General features: G+C 38.5%; 1 protein-coding gene across 3 annotated transcripts in view; it reads right to left on the reverse strand.

Moving 5' to 3' along the window:
- Positions 1 to 21,158, reverse strand: part of UBE4B (ubiquitination factor E4B) — a 41,381-nt gene that overhangs the window by 17,331 nt on the left and 2,892 nt on the right. The window contains exons 2-11 of one of the 3 annotated variants that reach the window (XM_086475968.1): positions 17,860 to 18,046; positions 12,693 to 12,828; positions 12,056 to 12,143; positions 9,561 to 9,705; positions 8,479 to 8,707; positions 7,606 to 8,016; positions 6,614 to 6,727; positions 3,124 to 3,265; positions 2,506 to 2,606; positions 1,218 to 1,332 (exon numbers count right to left, since the gene is read on the reverse strand). In XM_086475968.1, coding sequence (XP_086332094.1) covers positions 1,218 to 1,332; positions 2,506 to 2,606; positions 3,124 to 3,265; positions 6,614 to 6,727; positions 7,606 to 8,016; positions 8,479 to 8,707; positions 9,561 to 9,705; positions 12,056 to 12,143; positions 12,693 to 12,828; positions 17,860 to 18,046 — 1,668 coding nt within the window. The remainder of the gene's footprint in view (positions 1 to 1,217; positions 1,333 to 2,505; positions 2,607 to 3,123; positions 3,266 to 6,613; positions 6,728 to 7,605; positions 8,017 to 8,478; positions 8,708 to 9,560; positions 9,706 to 12,055; positions 12,144 to 12,692; positions 12,829 to 17,859; positions 18,047 to 21,158) is intronic. The other 2 variants (XM_009948639.2, XM_009948641.2) reach the window with 2 other exon arrangements.

Raw genomic sequence — 21,158 nt, forward strand, 5'->3', positions numbered from 1 at the left:
TTGGTTTTGTGCTGGTAAGTTGTAACTGTGGTAAGAGTAAAAAAAACAAGGAACAGTCAAGGATCATTATGAAAGAGGAAGTGACATGACAGGAACTTATTAATCAAAAGTAATTATACCCAATTAGTAAGTCCCAATCACACGGTCCTGACAACTAAATAAAAAAAATAAACTCTTGTAGTAATTTTACCACAATAACAACAAGAGGTCCCACTGAATTTTACATTTAAGTTTGTGTTGCTTCTATGAAGAGAGAAAAAATATTATTAAATCCTATTCCAGAAAAGGACTATAAAGAAGTTGTCTGCTTCAGCTAGAGGAATGGTTCTCTTCTCCAGGGTAGGTGACCTTTCACAGTTTCCATAACCACTTTCTGACAGCGTTAAATACACCTTCAACCGCATGAATCTCTACTAAAACGTGTCCAGACAGAGACATAAATTATTCAAAGGTAACTGCACTGCACATAGAAATTAGCTAATGTCATTTTTTCAAAACTGGAAGTATCAAACACCATTCTGAAGGCCCCTTTACAGCTAAGTGACATAATACTATGGGAGCACTAGTTACAGACAATTACAACATTACATGGGCTAGAAGTTTGCTAGTTTTTGTCTCAATTACTAGGCCCACCAGTTCCAATTTTTTGCCATCTCAGTGAACTACTCTGACACACAGAATAAACCACCTGATGTTTCTCAGTCATTTCCTCTGTAAAATATAATGACTTAATGGACTAGGATTTGTAAAATGCTCTTAGCACCTTAAAAGGCAAACTATTAACGTTGTGAAGAAGGGTAAAGATTGCAAGATAGAAAAAGTTATAAATCTTTCTGAGTATAATTACAGAAGATTGCTGTCTTACACATACATTTTTAGGATATTTTGTATAGAAGCATAAAAATGATGAAAACCCAAGATCAATCCCATAATATATGCCTGCATATTCCAAGTAGTTCACTTCACCATTACATAAATGCATCCTGCTTAATAACAAATGCACTTCTAATAATTAGAACCAGCAAATCATGAAAGTCAGTCTTTTTCACAAAATGCTGAACAAGTCAAAAATAAACAAAAACGAACTCCAATTTCTTAACAGGTTGCTAGCCCCTGAAGTAATAGGTACAGAAGTGTGAGATGCAGAATAAGCCTCCAGTCTCCTGGATACTGCAAATATTAGAATCGTATATAATATTTTTTTACTTATGTCTTACCTGTTTGAACACCTCTTCATCCTGATAAGTTGTTCTCACCAATTCTTGGATGAAGCCGAATGGGAGATTCCTACATAGCATATATGGTACCAGCAAAGACTGCTGCTGCAACGACCTTTATTTGTTAAAAAAAAAATCCAAAACTACCAATTATTTGCAGTAGTATTTGCAAAAATGTCAGCGTAATCACATGTAAGGATGGGCCAGAAAGCAGATTATCAACACGTAGACACACCTGCTCTTCACTACTTTCAGAAGTAACTAACCTTGTCTTCCCAAGTTACTTGTGGAAAGGTTATTCTGAAACAGATGCTGCCGCCAGCATCACACTTTAGTTTAATGAGGCTGGAAGAAAATATCAACTTCTGTGTAGTAATTGGTTCTCCCTTCTACTCCCCTCTAATGAAAAAACCCTTTGTTGAGCTCCACTAGTGAAGGAACAACAATTTTTTGATGTTTGTTTTTCCACATTGAGAAAAGGACATAACATTAGTCCTTTCTGAATTAATACAGTCGTTACTCTTAACTGCTCCCTAGAATTTCTGAAAAAGTATCTTTTTTCCTTATTACACATACAAAACTTATTCTAACATCAACGTTGGTTTATGTAAAGACAAAACTAATCTGAAAGCACAGTGGATAACTGGTACACCTTTAAAGATTATAGAAGTAGTGTTTGGAAACACAAATACAAAATCATGCAGATTTTAGTAAGAGTCACATATCCTATTTTAAAAACGTTTTTACTGTTCCAACTAAACAGGCTGCTAGTTAAACAACTGCACTTGAAACCTCAGAGCTGTGATTTAGTGTAGAACGTCTACACACAGATTTCCATTACCAAATCTGTTGTGGTAAACTCTCTGAAGTACACAAGTGCTATGCCACTTTAGCAGTTTTGGCCACACATTTTGAGCAGACTGTTGCTCAGAGGCAGCCCTACTGGGTACTGACTTTCACAGGAGTAGTGCTCTCACAATCCGCAAGTAAAACAGTTTACGGAGGAGGTAAGGCAAAAAAAACAGCTTGGTTAACTCAGATCCCACATTTAGCTGTTCAAATCAACCGGGATGATTTCACCCAAACACAATTAGAAAACACTGAAACTGCTCTCCACCAACATAACGATGGGAACAAGTCTCCAACGGTAAACCAATAAGCTATTCCTCTGGCACATAAATATATCCTGCTCCAACGACTGATCTTAGATAAGAAAACTAATCCTTAGGGGGGAAAAAAAAAAGCCCAGAACAGTGTAACTTTCATGATTAACATCAGCTGTATTTACCTTGGTTGTGTTAAGGATCCCTGTAGCACCAAAGCAGCATGTGAAATGCACTGTGATCGGATGTTGCTCAGTAACTGGCTAACTGTTGGCTGGCTACACATCTGATAAAAATAACTTTATTTTAATACAAACTAGAAGTATTCAGAGGTAGAACAGACAGGAAATATGATGAATTTCTTTATACATGCAGTACGAATGTAACCGGCAAACTAAGATTAGCACTACTTCAGCTAAAAACCTTTCAGTTTTTGAGTAAGAAGCGTTGTTTGTTTTTTGTTTTTTCCCCAGAAGCAAAAGCTTAAAGCAGAATATAGAACACTGATAGGGAGCTGGCCTCACAAAAGTATGTTTTACATGGAATAAACCTGGATAAAGTGCACTAGATCAAAAGGGGAAGGACAGTTTCTAACACAGTGCTTATTTTAGAGATGTAAAACATATACATGATTCAAATACAATGAATTAGTAAGAGTCAAAGGGACCTTATAAATTCTATAAATCTATTTCTACAGCAAACCCATCCAGAAAAAACTGTCAATTTCCACCAACTTTCCCCCCTAAACAGTAAGAGGAGTGTCTGTGACAGCACTGATACAACTTCACCCATCTGAAATATACCTTTGGTGCTTTTCTCTCCTCTATTCCAACTCTGTCAAAACACTCAATGAGGTAGTTCAGCATCTCTGTCTCCTTACAATTTTCAATGGTGAAGTGGTCACTGCAGGAATCGGAAACACTTGAGCTGCCAGAGCCTCCCATACTTTAAAACACACAAAAAGGAGAAACAAAGCATCAGGTACAGTTCTTCACTCGCACACAACCAAATAATTCATGAGTTCTTGACTTCCTCTGTCAATTTTCTCAAGTCTCAATCCCATCACACATGGCTCAATAATTAAGATCATTTCTGTGTTCTGTGAAGAGCTCTCCATTTAACAGCTTGGCCAAAACTGGAAGTTCAGCTGTACTCTAACATGAGTGAAGAACCAATTGTCATGTTAAATGAGTAAGTATCTGAAAGACAGCAATAATGTGTGTGACCTTCAGGGGAAACAATAAATCTTGTTCTCATATGGCAACACCAAAACCGAACAGTCTTTAAGTTGTACCTGACATCAAAACTGTTTGAATGCTCAGGACATCACAACACTTCCATGACATGATGCAACCTCCGCACAGTTTCTGCACAGGCTGTATTTAGCATTCAGAATGGTAGAAATTTCACCAACTCTGTTAACACTAGCCAATCCATGGAAGGCAAGATCCTCCCACTGCAGAGAAGAGACCTTAGCTGATACATAGGGCTACAGACATTCACTTTCTATATTCTAAGGATGGAGAATAAACAAAATAGGAGGCAATGCATCAAAGCAATTGTTCCTTTTAAATGTTCCACATTAAAGATAATTTAATTTCAACTCAGTTTATTTCAATTCCCTTACAGTAAAATAAGCCATTTCATGAAGTAGCGGGGGAGAAATCAGCCTCTGGGGTGGGGGGGGGAAGAAAACACTGATATTGTAAACATGAAAACTAAACCCACAAAACCAAAACTGTGCCTGAGGTGAGAGAAATTAAATACAAAAGTGAGAACAGATCCCATGGCTCTCAATCTCAAGACTTGTTATCTCAACAGAATTCTTTTCTACATTAACAGCTTGGCAAAGCTAATTAAAAGCAAACCCCTCATTTTACAGAAGGGAATTGAGACAAGATGTATTCACTTTATGCAAACGGATTTTAAAAAATAGCAATTACGTGGATGGTCTGCTGCTACTCCTCAAAGAAAAGTCTGTGTACACTCAGGGTGCATTTATATAAAGACCAATTTATAAGCCCCAGACATTACACTGGAAAATAAAAGTATTTGTTTCCTTAAATGCAGCTTTTTAAAAAGACGTTTAAAACTACAAACTGTGTCAAAACTGGAATTTCCTTTAAACTGTAAAAGAATTCATATTTTAATAATGGAGCCGTACAAATCTATTGCGCAAGCTTTACAGTCTAACCGACAAATGAGGGAAAGGTTATTACTGCTAAGCATCTGGTAGCTCAGCATGGTAAGGAACATAACTTCTAATAGCAGCAATCTCTTTTTGCAGAGAGAATTTGTTTTCAGTTATTCAATTAAAATTAATCCATGTAAAACGTAGGTCTATTAAAATAGTACTTAGTAACCATGAAATCACACACATGTTTTCTTTTCTATAGCCTCTCTTTTAAACCTCTTAAATTCTCACATTCAGCTTAAAAATCACCCTTTTAAGAACATCAGTTTATATTAAAAACCCCACTACTTCTATAGTTAGTCATTCTGTTAATGATTTCACTGCAGCAGTAACCAAAATTATTCTAATGCAAAGCTCATACATCCTTCATACACATATTGAACGCCTCGGTATTTTCAGAATGCAAGTTGTTGCATAATTGTATAGTCACTGTGCTTGTAATTTAACTAACATGTTACTGCTGTCTGCAGAATACCAGGACATAATACACAAACCAAGACTTCAGAAGCACAGCAGCCTCAGAAACCCTTACCAGAGGCTGCACAACTCAATCCAACACTTGGATTAAACTGCCAACAGGATAAAAATTAAACAAAACGTTGAGGGAAAAGAATCCTAAATTCCATGTACGCAAAAACCCCTAAACCTGCGATACCGAGTTCGCTTTCCTGAAATTAGACTGGAATGAAAAAGAGGAGATCCTATTGGAAGGTCTTCTAGTTAACAGTCCAGCTTCAGCAGTAGTGTCCTAACCTACCAGAGGAACAATCACATGCAGAAAAGCGGCGGGGGGGAGATCATCTCATAGTAAGTCTTATTGGGCATTCCCTGACATCAACAAGGTACTTCCTAAAGTCTTGACCCAGCTTAGTTCTAGAAGGCCCAAGCGATTAGATTTCCCCAACTTTTGCTCTAAATAAAATATTTCCAAGGGGACTGAAAGCCTTAGAGGAACTCTTTTCCTCCCAGTTGGTCAACACGCGCGTAGTCTTTAAGACACTCATGTTGTTTCCCTTATATATTTGCAAATTGTAACTGGCTCTAGCAGGCTGTATGGCTAGCTGTAGGCCACCTCAACATTACTATCACAATCAGGGGTCCAAATGCTCATAGAAAACGTTCAGGACACTAGATTTTTCATGTAAGTCTTCTAAAATACAGGGGGTTTATATACAACATTTATTCCTTTCTCTGATTCAGGTTGATACAAAAGAATGGGGCATTTCTTTGGGAAAACATTTGTGTATCAGCCGAGACACTGCAGCATTACTCTGCAATGGAATGTAAAACTAGAGAAGATCCTACCCTGCATTTACATTTCCAAAAGCTTTTTTGGCATATCTTGGCATATGCAGTGTTCTGCAGGGTTTTTTGCACAGCTATCTGGCCAGCTTCCAAACAGAACTCACTAATATAAATTCTCATTTTGTTTTCACATACCTTAATGTCACACAAATGAAAGGGCTTTGCTGTACGATTCATAAATCTGTTTTACAGTAAATATTCTGCTCTTCCTCCTCCATTCTTGGCTGTTCCAACTACATCAGCCTCTACTATTTACCATGTCAAAGGACCAGTTTAAAATTTCACTTGTATTTTCTTTACAGGCTAGAGGAGCCATCTTCAGCTGGCAAGCAGCAATGGATCTTCAACAGTCTGTCTGCATCAGCTAGCTATTTGCCACTATCTCTTTTTCTACATGTTAATCTCTGTTCTCATTTTCACATTTTTGATAAGAAAATATGCACATGATGTACCACTGGTTTTAAAACCACAACCATGGGCGAATAACATTCCTTCTACTCATATAATCAATCAGGAGTTCCACTCCAACACCATTTCAGAAGCCACGCTCATTAAACCAAAAAGGCCATATGATTAACATTTACTTTATCTTAGTCATCTCTTCAAAAAAAAAAAAAAAGAGCTGACTAACTAGCATTCATTATACATGTGTTATTCGCCATCTTAAAAACCCATCCAAGTCATCTCCTTTGCTTTAGTCATTTCCTAAGTCACTTTGAAGAACACTTGACACTACACAGACTGTTAGTTCCTAAGCAACCAAACATGCAGGTTACATTCTCTTTCTCCAATACCTGGACCCAAACTGGACACAAGAAAAATCATCATCTTCATTTTCTTCATCACTACTGTCCTCAGACACATCAGAAACGGCAAGAAGAAGGAGGGAGAAAGGGTTGTCGTATATACTACCACAACAGAAATGAAAAAGGCCATCAGGTTTTTTTAAGCCAAAAGAAAAAATAAATGGTAGCTTTTCTTTGTAAGTCTGCCACAAATCATCTTCTCTAAACATGCAGATAACAGATAACTCCATGTTAGCAAAATCAAGACTATTACTAACATGCTCGTTACACGACTACAAGTCATTCGCAAATCAACACACCACACATCCATAAACAAAAAACTGAAAAAGAATTTTTGAGACCTAATAAAAATTATGGCTGAAGTGGGAATGTTTAGACACTACATATAATAAGTATTACAATTCTAAGCTACTGAACTTTAAAGCAATGGTCTCAAAGACCTTGCATGCTCCTTTCTCCCTCCTGCAGGGACTGGAGATTCCAGGAGCAGCCAACAGTGAAAACGTAGTAGTACTTGGCCTGGCATACTGAAATAGGCTAATCTGTGATTTAAATCTATGCACTAGGGAATCAAATCTAACACAGTCCAGCAAGTAACAACTTTCAACAAATCAACTACAGCCCAACCGAGAAAACTGATTTCAAAGCAGGCGGTCTGTTTGGTTTACTATCCAGACATAGCAACCGAACAGAAAACTAATACTTTAACTGGAATGGATGTAAGAAGAGGAGGAAATTAAAACAATATTGCTACCTTTAAATTAATTACATTACATTTCAAATGCACACAGAAGCAGATTTAACGTTTTGGCAAAGATGGCTTGTTAGGAAGTCAACAGATTAGCGCAAATCAAAACGCAAAAATCAGCTCGGGGTAAGTAGGGTGAGCTCAGCACAAATGTAAGTTCTTCCAAACTGCACGATTATGCCACACCCTGCACGGCACACATTAAACACACTCTTTTGCTCTTGTGAAATACCTAGAAGGAATCCTGTTCAGTAAAGGAGAACGCCTGCGCAAGGTACTGGGTGAAGCAGTAAACAAAGGTGGACCCATTGTTGTGGGTCTCTGTCTGGATGTGATGAGTGGCATGGCTGGAGGGCTAGCAGCCACAGCTGGAGGACTTGTTGAACTAGATGGGATGGAAATATTCAAGGAACGCGGGATGGAAGAAGCTGAAAAGCCTCCAGAATGGGCAACAGTGTATGGTCGGTACCTCGGAGAGGAAGGCTGCATCCAAGAAGGGCTTGTTGCTGTGAGGTGAGAGCTGACAGTAATGGAAGGCACAGATGTAGTGGCAACTGAACTGGCTGGTGGGGTAAGAGATGAACCAGTCATTGGTACATAGCTTGTGAAATTGGTAGTAGGAGCTGGACTAGTCCCATAGAGACTAAACCAGTTACAGGGGAAAAAGAAAAAAAAAAGCAATGATTTAGGATATGCAGAAAAAGGGTGAAAAAGACAAAATGAGCAAGAAAGTCCCTTGCTCTTCTGATGAATCTTCAGCAATAATTCTGCAGCTCACACACATATTATTTCTTTTTACTAATGTTGAACAAAACTGTCACAATCTACACACTTTTAAGTTAAGAGTCACAGCCTTCACTGACTCAAGTTAGGGATACTTCCCAGAAGGAACCAGCTACATGGCTTCAACCTATCAAATACACTTCTAGCCATGGCAGTGTGGTGAAAAACTGTGGGGGGACATTCACATGAAAAAAAAAAGTGAAGAATTTTAAAAATCTATTCTATTTATTGCTCTTGGGACATTTTTATGCCACTCCTCTCTCTTCTAGCCTACCAACCAATATTCAAGCGAAATCAGTATTCAGTTATAATCAGAAGTCACCTGGATAACGAACTGGAACCAAAGGAGCCCACATTACAGAACATAGGGCTGCTTCCTGGGTTAGAGCCCATGTTTAAAATCAGGCTTCTGTCAGGAGAGCGGGCAGCTGCAGCAATCGGTTGTGATGTAGCTGTCAGGCTGGCAAATGGGTTTTCATCCCTTGACTGCGTGGACATCATCAGCACTTCCATCAAAATCTGCCCGATCAAGTCCTTGAAATCTGAAAACACTGTTAAGAATAAAAGAAGAGAGTCAGTATCCTCACCCACTGTCTTCATCCACACATTAGTCAGAGATGTAAACATCACCAGAGATTTCAACTAAAAGGGACATCCATGTACTTCCGTGAATTAAGTGCTGCTTTTGGCAAAAACAATAGACTGACACATTTCTAACTATCACACTGTCTACATTGACTACGTTCTGGAATTACAGCTACACAAAAATATAACTTTTATGGAAAGTACAACAGGTCATAGATGATTCAATGTTGTTATTGTTGATTATTAGAGAAGTCTTGTGCATCCCTCTCATATTTTCCCCACACTGCTGTTGAGTTGGGCAAGTTGCGTCATAAAGAAAGAAAAAAAAACAAACCAAAACCACACACACGCCCCCCACATATGCCCGCACATAAAATAACAATTTTGAATTTGGTCAAATCTTATAGCTGACATAAAACACAATTTGTTATACAAAACAATCACAAATTCTTAGCTTATCAAATTAACTGCTAAATGTCCATTATGATGCAAGACAAGCCATTAATTTGCTAAAAGGTTTCTAGAAAGGAAAAAAAAATCCAGCAACACCACAATATCAGCACTCCAGTTTGACAACAGAAAACACAGCCAGCGAACACAGCAACTGACTAGAACAGGAGCTATGACCAATCGGTCCCATGTTCCTTTTTGGAGAGTCCAGTTCCTGCTACATCTGCTGATAGCTGAGGTTGAAATTGCGCAAAGACCACAAGTAGGTGGCTCCAGCATTATATCAAAGACAAAAAGCTAAAAATAAAGAGTAGGGAATATGCCACAACTGAAACAATCCCTGAAAATGATGACAGTTCAGACACCTACCTTCCTTTGGGTTCTGCTTAAACTGGGCAGAGAGTGAATTCAGAAAGATAACATCTCTGTCTCGGTCCTTCCAAGAGACTCTGAAGATCTTACAGACCAGCTGTAGAGCTTGCTCCTCAGATACTTCAGACCCAGACAGAGGTTCCTGGCCACAAGGTGTGAAAAGAAAAAGCCACCAACTTATTTGCAATTGTTATTAGTCAAGTCACAATCAGATGCAGGTCTTCTTTAAATGGCTTCAGACTAACTCTTAATGGCAGGTTTTGTATACTTAGGAAAGAATACAGATATATTTGTCAGAATGTATTTGGAAAAAATACCCTGAAGAAACACAAAACAGATGCAGAAAAGATGTAGAAGAAATACTCAAATCCAGTAGGAAGCAAATTCCCAAAACACATTTGAAAACAGTATACTAAGAAGGGAAATTTAACCAAGATACCTATGGTGTCTGCTTTCAGGAATTAATTGGGGATTCAAATTTTTATTATGCACAGGTATTTTAAGAGTTTCTTGTAGAAATGGAAGCACAGGAAGGAGTGAGCTTCCCCGAGTCCTTCCTGCTTTCAAATCTTTGCCCATAATAAAGACATCTTTCACTTGAATGAAGTCAGGACACCACAAGAGACTCAAGAATTTGCCTTGTTCCCCTTTCTTCCAAAAAAGGAAGATCATATAAACTGTGCCCAAAATGAAAAAGTAGTTTCTCTAAAAAGAATGCTACCATATATAGTGGCTAGCAAAGGTTAACTGGGAGGGTTCTTGCAACCCTAAGGCAGCTTTGAGCGCACACGCCAAAAAATGGTGGAATACAAAGAAAAAAAAAACCTCAAGTAATTATCCCTGCCGTGTCAGGAGAGGTAGCATTTAAAAATATTTCCTAAACATACATGACAAGCCAGCAACAGAACTCTGTTCCCCCTTACCCTCTTCTACCAACACTGTAAAAGCAACATAATATACAAAACAGGCAATTCAGCTGCACAGAATGTCAAAGATGGAAAAGTTTTCGCTTCAAGGCTATTTTCCTGCAAGAGTTCTCTTGCAAGAGTTGTAGATATTTACTAGATAAAAAAAATTGATACTTGACTAATACAAGTGTACATTGTACTGCTATGTATCGCACTTCTTGAGACTGCAATACTCTTTTCAGAAACAGTAAGTCAATGAGAAAGAACAAAATGGAGATTGAAAACAACAAGGTTGCCACTAAAAAGCTCTCTTTTTCCTTTAAATTTGACACCTCATAATGGCCACTAGGTAAGCCTAAATTCATTAGAGATTTCCACCAACTACCAACACTGCACCCTTTTCAAAAGCTTTCCCCCCCATCATTTAATGAACCATAAATTTTGGCATATTAATACATTTTTATTAGTCTACTAGCACTTTACTGTTTTCATAGAACCACAGAATGATTTAGTTTCAAGTGCTTCTATTCCTCCTGCCTATTTCTGCACAGAAGGCTTTATTATTGACATAATTTCCAACGCAGATACCAGGCAAGAAAAATTTTTGCTCGTGAACGAGGACGATGCTGTCTCCTATCTACTTTTTGGTATCTCCAAATGAGTAAGAGGAATTCAACTAAGTTTGCCAAGCTTTATTTTACTTTACACTGCTTCCCACCCCCCACTTCAAGATTGTCCTTGATTCCAAACTATTTATTTCACAGTAGCACAATGCGAGCTGTCCGATCGCCTGATTTGCAGCTAGGAATTGACTGGAAAGGGTTCTGCGGCAGGGTTATTGCTACGTGGCTTTAAGCCAGGCTTTTACCAACTGACCTTATTACTGACAGTGCAGGAATAAACAAAGACATCTAATGAGCACTACAAGAATTGTTGTAGAAACTTCTCTCCACTACACTGATGTCCCATTTTTTTATGGCTTGATTTCACACAGGCTTTAACATCAAACTACAAAGAGGACAATTCTACAAGTGAATTAAAGCTTTGTACTTGCTTTCTTTTTCTACTTTAAAGGATTCTACCACATGTCTAAACTTTGAGAGGTAAACTTTCTTATTTATTTTCTTACATCATCATTAAGAAAACCTTATTACATAGCATACATAACATTTGATGCAGTACTTTTAGTAGACCTCCGAACGCTATACAAATAAGCTGCAACAATCTTCAGAATTGTCTTTTGTTGGTCTTTTTCAGGCCTACAACATACTAAAAAATAGATCTGAGCATTCATAGGTCACTGTTGTAGGGTATATTAGAAAAACATTTTCATTAGAGTTTTCTAATATCATTCATAAACCAATTTAAGACAATTGAAATGCAGCTTTGATATTCAAAGTTTTGACTTTTCTTCCTTCCCGCAAATTTTCATGAGGAAATGTAGTGAAGAAATTGCTCACAGATGACATCTGAGGGCTAGTTCCATCCTCTTGAAAGCACGTGTTCAAAATAGAGATAACTGAACTCACTGCAAGCTAAAACTCTGCATCACTCCTCCATCCAGCCAGCATAAACCAGACTAACCTTATCCGTCAGGCTCCTTTTCTCTCTGCGATCATTTTCATCGACCTCCATGTTTTCAATTCCTGAATCCACATCTACCTGGGACATACTGTAAGTGGAAACAAGAGAAGAAGCCCATTAACTTGTAGAAAGCTGCAGAGAGTCCTCTGTAAGAGGCTGACTGAAGGAGTGTCGTCCTAAGTAGAAGCAGCAGAGAAGAAACAATGCAACAGGAACAGCCATATGCACAAAGAGCAATTAAAATCACTAGTAGATAAATCCTTCTCTCATTACATTTATTTTGAATTCAAGAAACAATTCTAAATTTCTTCAGCAGGCAATACAAACTACACAGCTATCACATCCCATAACCTTTCCTTTTTTAAAGGGAGTAGCTGAATTATCCCCACCAGACACGCTTATCACTTAATGACTAAGCTAATGCTTTGGTTTTTATCACTTTAGGTCAGGAATCCCCATTAAAACCAGACTACAAAAAGCATTACAGTGGTCTAAACAGTCATTTTTAAGCATTAAACCCCACTGCATCAACACAGCTGGAAGTGAGAAACGGCAGAATATTTCCCCGTGTCAGTGGTTTTGACGATTAGCATTGTGCAATATTTGCCGGCTCATACAAGCTGCATTTTTTTTTTACCTTTTCTCACAGGAGACACTATCAATATCCATGCTCTGAGACCGAGAGAGAGACTGAGATTGTGTTTCAAGGCTGTTAGATGGAGAACTGCTGAGTGAACTCACTCCTTCGCTGCTCTGGCTTCGGTGGGCTACTCCTAGAGAAAAGGCACCACCAAGATTACTACTACAGCGATGAGAAGGCACTACACAATTATTTGGATGGAAAAGGAGAGGAAATTGTGTTTTTCAATCCAGCTCTTAAGCATTCTTAGTAATGCATTAGGAAATAAATGTTAATAATATTCACATTTGACTACAGATAATCACATATTCTACCTCCTCTTGCAGCCACAATATAGGAATGCTTACCTGTATTATAACACAGGGAACAAAACTAAATTTGCATCCATGAAGTGCTCGGAGATTCACTCCCATAAAAAAAAAAAAAACACACACTAGCAAACCGATCTCTTACAAGATTGCCCTACCTTAAGACTTTGTCAAAGACCCTCTAAAGTCAGTCCTATCAGAATAGGACTTCACACTGGGTCATTACAACGGAGTTAACTTGGCTGAGATACAGGACCAAACGAATCTGAATTCCGATAGTCTTCCCACAAAACCTCCGACAATTTACTGGGAAGTCATCAGTACTTTTCCTTCTCCACAAGGATAAAACAAGCATCCAAGAAGTCCTAACAACATGCACTACGTGCAACAGCAGCAAATGGAGAGCAATATAATGGCTTTGGAGCATGGCTGGTGAGGGTCAGGATACAAACGGATGGATTCATTTGGCAGTGAAGAGTTCTTTAGAGAAGTGTTAGATACTAGCATGGTAGGAGGACAGTTATATGCATAATTCCAAATAATCCAGAAAAAGCCTTGCATTCTGTAACAATGGAAGCTGAATGGGTTCTACAAACATCTAAATGAAGAGGGATCTTAAATGTAGCCTATTCCTAAAATTTGTGCCTAGTGACACTGTTTCAAGTCATGATTTATAATCAAGTAGCAATAACTGCAAGCTGCAACCGTAGTTTTACCATTATTAGGTATTGGCATGTCAGTAAACAGACTTCTCAAAAGAGTAGGAAAAAAGGTATTATTCATCACCTGTTTAAAAAGAAAGCAGCAGTGAATTTCACTCCTTTGGGCTCTTTTGCTTGCAGTTTACAAGACATTCCCGAACAGTATTAAGTTTCAGGTGAGAAGTGTAAAACCAGATTGGCAACCTATTTTTACATTCCAGCACTGACTGTGTTTCAGTGTTACTACTGAAAAGTGCAAGCTTGTCCTGCATTTATGGCAGCAACACAGTCTGAAGTTAACAGCGGAGGCAGCAAAACAGAACAAATCAGGATTATGCTCTTTGACACAAGCTGTTTTGTTTTCCAGCACCCTTCCCAAAGCTCTGCTAGATCTTGAAAGAATTCATTTTACAGGAACAAAACTGCAGAAGGCAGAAAAATCCCATTTAGAAGATGGTTTGCTGAAGAAAATCTAGATATTGAGCACGGGAGGTAGGAAAAGTTGCTTCATTCTACTGCTTTGATACTTCCCTGGGTATAAAAAGTTTTATATTTAACTTCTTATATTAGGGATGGAAATTAGTCAGCATCCAGAAATCACTCAGATCTTCAAATAAAAAGTGGAAAAGATGTGTGAGGTAAAGTTAATTTGCATTGGTGTTCACAAAAGAATTTAACAAGCAGATTGTCCAAACACCTATGTTCTATAACTGAAGACATGTAAAAGCACTCCAAGGCATAGCAGGACAAGTAGCTTGCACATATCACAAAACACTTGCTACATGTAAATTTTACTCAGTTTTGTTCAAAGCTTCTGTGCTGTGGTTACTAACTTTAGGGCTGTAGCTGGGTACTATCATTCATTTATAAACATTCAAACAACATTCCTGAGCCCATCAGGTTTCCAGTACGAAACGGAGAATCAAGAGAGGTACAGAGATCCCCCAAGAAAAGTTACATTTCACTTAACCACCTATTTGCCAATGCTAAACGTCTGCAGAAGATTTCACCCAGGAAGCAAGAAAACGTCAAGAACAGCTCCATTTCAGTTCTAAAGAGCTGACAGAGCACTGGCACAGGCTGCCCAGAGAGGTTGTGGAGTCTCCTTCTCTGGAGATACTCAGAACTGGCCTGGACACGATACTGTGCAACCTGCTCTAGGCGAACCTGCTTTAGCAGCGGGCTTGAACTAGATGATCTCCAGAGGTCCCTTCCAAACCCCACCATTCTGTGATTTCCTCCAGTCCTGGAGTTTTAGTGATGCATATTACAGCTTTGACACTGAAAGTCCTTGCATGCCTAGTACAGTTTCTCCACAAAACCAACGATATAGAAATGTCAAGCACAGTGTCTGAACAGAGCAAAGTTGCTCAGGTCAATCAACTTAAATAAAAGCAACTTCAAGAGCAGAACTTCAATGATGTAGTTTCCCTAGAGATAACACCCAGCAGAAACATGCTGTCCATAGCAGAGGAACGCAGACTTCAGCAGGGTATTAAAGCACACCGCTGACTTAAGATATCCCAGTTACAGCCCTGTTTTCCTCAGTACATTATCGATCATAAAGGGGCAGTCTTCTTTGAGTCTTCCCTCTCTCTCCTCATCCCTCTTCCCAAGGAAAAAGCTAGCTAAGTCAGTAGACAGAGAGGCTAGAGCAAACATGGCTTACCAGGGTAAAGCAGCGCATTGTTCTACATTCCCTTGGGGTCTTACTCACACTGCCAGGAAAATGTACTTCCAAAGTTAGACTGCAGCCTCTTCAAACAAACCGTCCTACCTACCACCTTTTCACAATAAATTTTCCAGAATTTACCTCCATCTACACTTTGCTGGATCAGGTATACAATAATATACCTGACACATGAAATTCCAGTTTTCCTTTAAAAAAAAGGAAACAACAATATATAGAGATGTTAAAAGTATGAAGACCACACACTCAGTATGTGTGGCTGTCACTGATATACTGTTTTTAGGCTCTCCAAAATATTTTCGAAACGCATTAAAAAATAAAGCTCATTTTTCCACGAAATTGACCTGTAAGTCTGATCTCACCATGACATGCAACTTCTTACGAAAATGGATTCTTACAAGGACACTCTTCTGCTGGGGCTGCTTCTCTGTGTGTCCAAATGAATTAAAATCCTCTGCCAGTCATTTTAGTCTACTATGCAAAGGAACTCTTGCAAACCACACAACGTTCGCTGAGTCTTCATTTATGCTAAATAAATACAGCAGATAATCAGGTGAACATTTCTTCCTGATCTATTCCCCAATTTAACCGTATCTCTTACCCTGGTGTGAGAGATCGGCATTATTAAATCACTGCAATGACTGGCACTATCGGAAGCCAACGCTATACTGACTAGGTAACTTCTGTTTCTGGTCAAACATTACCAACTACCCAGTGTAGACAGATGGATTCTTAAAAGAGAAATCTCTAAGGTCTTGACCACTTCAAACCATGATAAGCCTGTCTCCCAATACACAAACTTTTCTACCTTCAGGTACATGTTTCCACACCTCCTGCTCTGCTGCCATTATCATTTATACGGTTGTGCAGCAAGATGGATCACGACCTCATCTATTTGAAAACTAACCATTTACTTTTCCTGGTTATTTTTTACCTGGATTAAGTCCACGATCCACCTCACCACACAGTTGCTAAGGACAGGAGAAGGAGAGGCAGTGAGAAATACTCCTTTGAGCAAGAGTCAGACCTAAGATGGGTTAAAAAAGCCATGTAACCACAGGCTTAGCGAACACAGCAAGTGACCTCCGCACTGTTGTTAAAAAAAAAAAAAAAAAAAAAGGAGTCACCTTTGCTTCTGGGCTGCTGTCTATAATCATGAGGACAATACACAGTGTTAAATTCCATCTGCAATGAGCTTTTCTCAGAAAATGCTTTTGACAGCTTTTCTCTGTCCTGCTTTGGATACAAGGCAACAAAATAAGCAGGAAGGAGTCACTTTAGGTATTTCAGAACAGCACTGTAATTAAATTACAAGATTCAAGCTTGTAAATTACTGTACTTGCCAAAGGAGAAAACATAAAATTTCAGAAAGCAACTAAGTAAATCGATAAAAAATTCTGCATGTTTATCAAGAGGCATTAGAAAAAAATATTCTTTGTATCAAATTACTAGAAATCACCTCAAGCACTGTGTGCAATTTTGGGTGCCTCAATACAAGGACATCAAGCCATTGGACTCAATGGCCTTAAGGGTTTTTTTCCAATCTAAATTATTCTAGGATATTGAAAACCTGTTTAATAGAATCTTGACATTTGTCTTAACATTGGTTTTGTGAATCTCTCAGATTAGTAACACAACATGCAAAACAATTTAAGTTTGCAGATAAAGATGACAATACTGGAAAACATGCCAATTTGTTTTGATTTCCACAACATCTAACTTGAAATCAAAATATTTTTTAATTATTTTTTTTTTAGGTCACAAGTTGTATTATATGTAAGAATATTGTCTTCACCCTCTACAAAGCAACCCTCTCAACTTTCCATGCTTTCTGCATTTGTCTGATGTTAATAGAACAGGCCTTATTTGTGTCTTCTGAAATAAACCCCATTTGTGAGTATCCTACTTGTATCCACTCCAGTAAATAGTGACATTGGCAAAGTGATACAAAGAAGAAAGCAAATAATTTATTCTTACCTTAACAATGTACAACCAGAGCCTATTGTTTTTAATTGTGCCAAATGCTAGTAATTAAAGATCAAAAATGAACTTGGGACTGATTGCTAAAATATACCTAGAAACCAATCAATAAAAACTGTGTTGCAAGACTGAAAAGCGTTTTTTCCTGTCACCTTGACAGATTGGCTTTCTTTTCTGTAATATTAAACTGTATTACGAACTTCAAGCTGTGGTAACCCCTATTTAACATCAGTAACTGATAACTGGTAACCCATTATCAGTTTACTGATAAACTGAAAACAATTGTAAATAACCGTTTATTACTTGGAAAATTAAAATAAAAAGTACCTTCGCTCACCACATTAGAATGTTTCTTTCTGAAAATGATTTTTACTAACGGCAGAAATAACAGCAGTAACGGTGTTCATGTTCGAAAGAGGAAGAATTGCCCAACAGCTTTCAGCAGACACACAATAATAATTCTTGCCACTCACAGGCCAGCCTACCTGATGCACCGATTGGAGAGGTAGCTGGGGTCATGCTATGGACATTTAGGCCTAGACTATGGGATGGCCCCGGGGCTGGTGCTACGACAGGTGGTCCAGGTGGGGTCTCTCTCTGCGGTGACGTCAGTGGTGTGGTAGGCTGGGAAGATGGTCCACCTGCCAGCCGAGCAAGGCGCCTTCGACGAATCTGCACAATGGAAATAACAGCAAATAAACATGCTTGCTTGCACACACACGTGCACACGCACCCCATGGCTGCCCTTCGGCCCTCCTACACGGCCGGGGTATTCAGTATTCGCTCCTGTCAAACTGCAGATATAGCAGCTTTACTGGATAACCTGCTAAACGGAGCAGAGTCTTACTGCTGCTTCTCTGTTCTGCATGGCAACACTAAAATACCCTGGATATTCAGATTTTGAGTATGTATTTGCTGCCTTGGAAAACCATTAGCACTGGAGAACAGTGTGTTTGTCCCTCAAACGGTTGTGTAAGACAAGTTTAACATTTACTGCTCAGCAATTTCAAAACCTGTAACACTCCTCCCCATTTATTTTGGCATTTGATGAAACAAACTGCATTAATCTGATAAAAGGGACAATATGAACATGACCTTTGCCTCAATTTCACTCCACATGACACTAATAAAAACATCCGAGCTAAAGAAGGTCCAGTTGAAAGCTATTAAAGACAACCGCTGTCCAAGTTAATCGGAAACACACTAAAAATACACAACTCATCTGCTGGACAGAAGCACCTTGGGAAGTCAGACAATAACTAATATCCTTTCATCACCTACAGACATTCCACCATAGAGAATTTAAAAAACAGTTTTTGCATGTAACTAGTAAGACACAGAAGCACCTGCCTTCAAAATCCAACTCCAGAAAACTCTTATGAACCTACTTATTAAAATTAGTATGTGACTGCATAACACTAACATTATACATGAGAAATAAAGAGACAAAATAACACTCATAATTTATAGTGAAACTTGAAGCATAAAAGAAAAACAAAAAAGAAAGTATTTATTATCACAGGCTGCCTCAGAGGATCTATTCCTAAAGCTGACATCTTCGGCTCGAAACAGGCCCAGCACAAAATAAAAGTATCGTATTTGAGGGTGCTCACTCCCTGCAAAAATAAGCAGTTCGTGCTATTCCCTCTTTGTATTATGACACTCGAGCATCACATGCAACGTATCAGTTATCATTTCTGCTCATAATCCTACAGAACTGCCAAGCAAGTAAAAGAGTGAACAAGAGATTTGTGTCAAGTCAATGTCTATATGCTACGTTACTGTAGTCATTTAATGGCTTGTGAAACAGGAAGAAGAACAGATCAAATTAAATCAGGCTTCAAAAACTGTGGGGAAAACAGTGTCTGGATCTACATCTCCCTCCATGACAGGTGTCACCACACGAACATGGAAGGCAGCTAGAAAATAAATTCTTTTTTTTTTTTCCTTATGATCAAAAAAGGCTGTGATTAGAACACCTTAATCCCTCCTCCTTGTCAAGCAAAATAGGGGAGCTTATTCCATAAATTGTTTAGCTTTGCCATAAGTAGAAGCTGTACGTATTAGGGTGTCTAAAAAGTTTTTTAAAAACTTCTTAATTTTTCTCCACTTGTATCTTACATCTTAATTTTTCAGCTGTTTATTTGAAAAAACTACAGAACTACCTCACCCCTCAGAGGCAGACCTCAGAAAGTGTCAGCCCATATCCGTTTTCCCTACTGCTGAATCCAAATGAAGTGTTCACAGCTCACAAAGCTGTACCAAAAATATTATCAGTAAAACGATCCAGCAAATTGAAATATCTTTGAATTAGGGGGTTTAATTGAAGTTTTAAAAGCTGTTTCCTTACCATTCAACTGATCTACAAGCATGGTTTTCAGACAAAGGAATGGCAGGGAAGAATGGAGGAAAAAAAAAGAATACAAATGCAGACATAAACAGCCCATATATGCAGAAGTGGCTGAAGGAGAAAGATGAACTATGTAAAAAGCAAGAAAAATAAATGTGATATGAAACTTTCCCACAACTGTTCATATTCATTCTTGCTAGCTAGTTCTAAGCCTGATGTTAGGAAGGAAATATGCGAGGAGAAAAAGGAGCAGATAATATATTTATCTATTTATTCTCAAAGACAGTCAAACATTGGTTACTCAAACAAGGTCATACCCATCACAAGGTATGATTTGCACAAAATCTCTCTTCATCATCTCCCAGTTTCAAGTAGATAATTGAGGTTACTTGTGCCACTCAGTATTCCTTCACCTACAGTGCTAGGGTAGATCAATGCCAAAGTTACATCAAAACCAGCTGCAATCATTTGTGTCGAAACAGGAGGACACTAAAATGAACTTTCTGCCTTGTATTTGTCACTCTTAGTCCATCAACTACCCATCTTTCTTATGGACCAATCCCCCAGCCTGCAACCTGTCCTGAAAAAAACATTCTGAAAAGGGTATGGAACAAATAAATCTGCACAGAGACCAGGCTGCCTTTAGATAAGGTATTGCAATTAAAACTAATACAAGATTTTCCCCTGCCCCTTTAAGGATGATAGGCAAATTACACTTATCTTCCTTACTGATGAACAAATCAACATTGAAACACAAGTAAGTGCTGAATATTTTTTCCACTGAAAGAGACAGCTTTCACAACTGAAGGCACATTCAGCAATTGTTAAAGGACCAGATTTGGTTCTTAGATAACCTGAGTCGTCATATTCCTCTAGGCTTACATAAAATTATCACAGAAATCTGAAATTTGATCTGAAGATTGGAAAGTTTTAAGTAAGAGAGAAAAGAGAAGAAACAAACATGTTATGCTAGAAAAGCAAAGGGGCAGGCTGAAAGAGAAGTTTGAGGATACAGCCTAACAGTGGTGCATACATTCTATCCTGTTAATTCCCTTGTGCCATGAGACCAAACAGCATCAAGACGGGGGAAGATGGGCTTTATGCTCAGGGCACAACATGGGGACTCAGAAGATGCACCTTGTTAGCACAGACCAGGCACAAATGAGGCCCCAACCTGTTGCCTTCACTTAACACAAATAACATATGTTAGAATTGTGGGAGTTCAAAGTGACCTGCCCTCATTTCAGACTGAATGACTCTCCAAATTACCATGACGAAACACAGCTGTTTGGGTTTTGGCTTTGGTGGTTTGTTTTTTTTTTTTTTAAGTATTTCCTTAGAAAAGTTCAGGGTACCCCCAACAATACCCAACCCTTGATTTCAGCAGGAAGTACCTGCAATAGTGCCATATGACAAAGCTGTTCTGTATCATTC

The sequence above is a fragment of the Leptosomus discolor genome, chromosome 20 (genome assembly GCF_034619465.1).
Source record: "Leptosomus discolor isolate bLepDis1 chromosome 20, bLepDis1.hap2, whole genome shotgun sequence".
Lineage (NCBI taxonomy): Eukaryota > Metazoa > Chordata > Aves > Leptosomiformes > Leptosomidae > Leptosomus > Leptosomus discolor.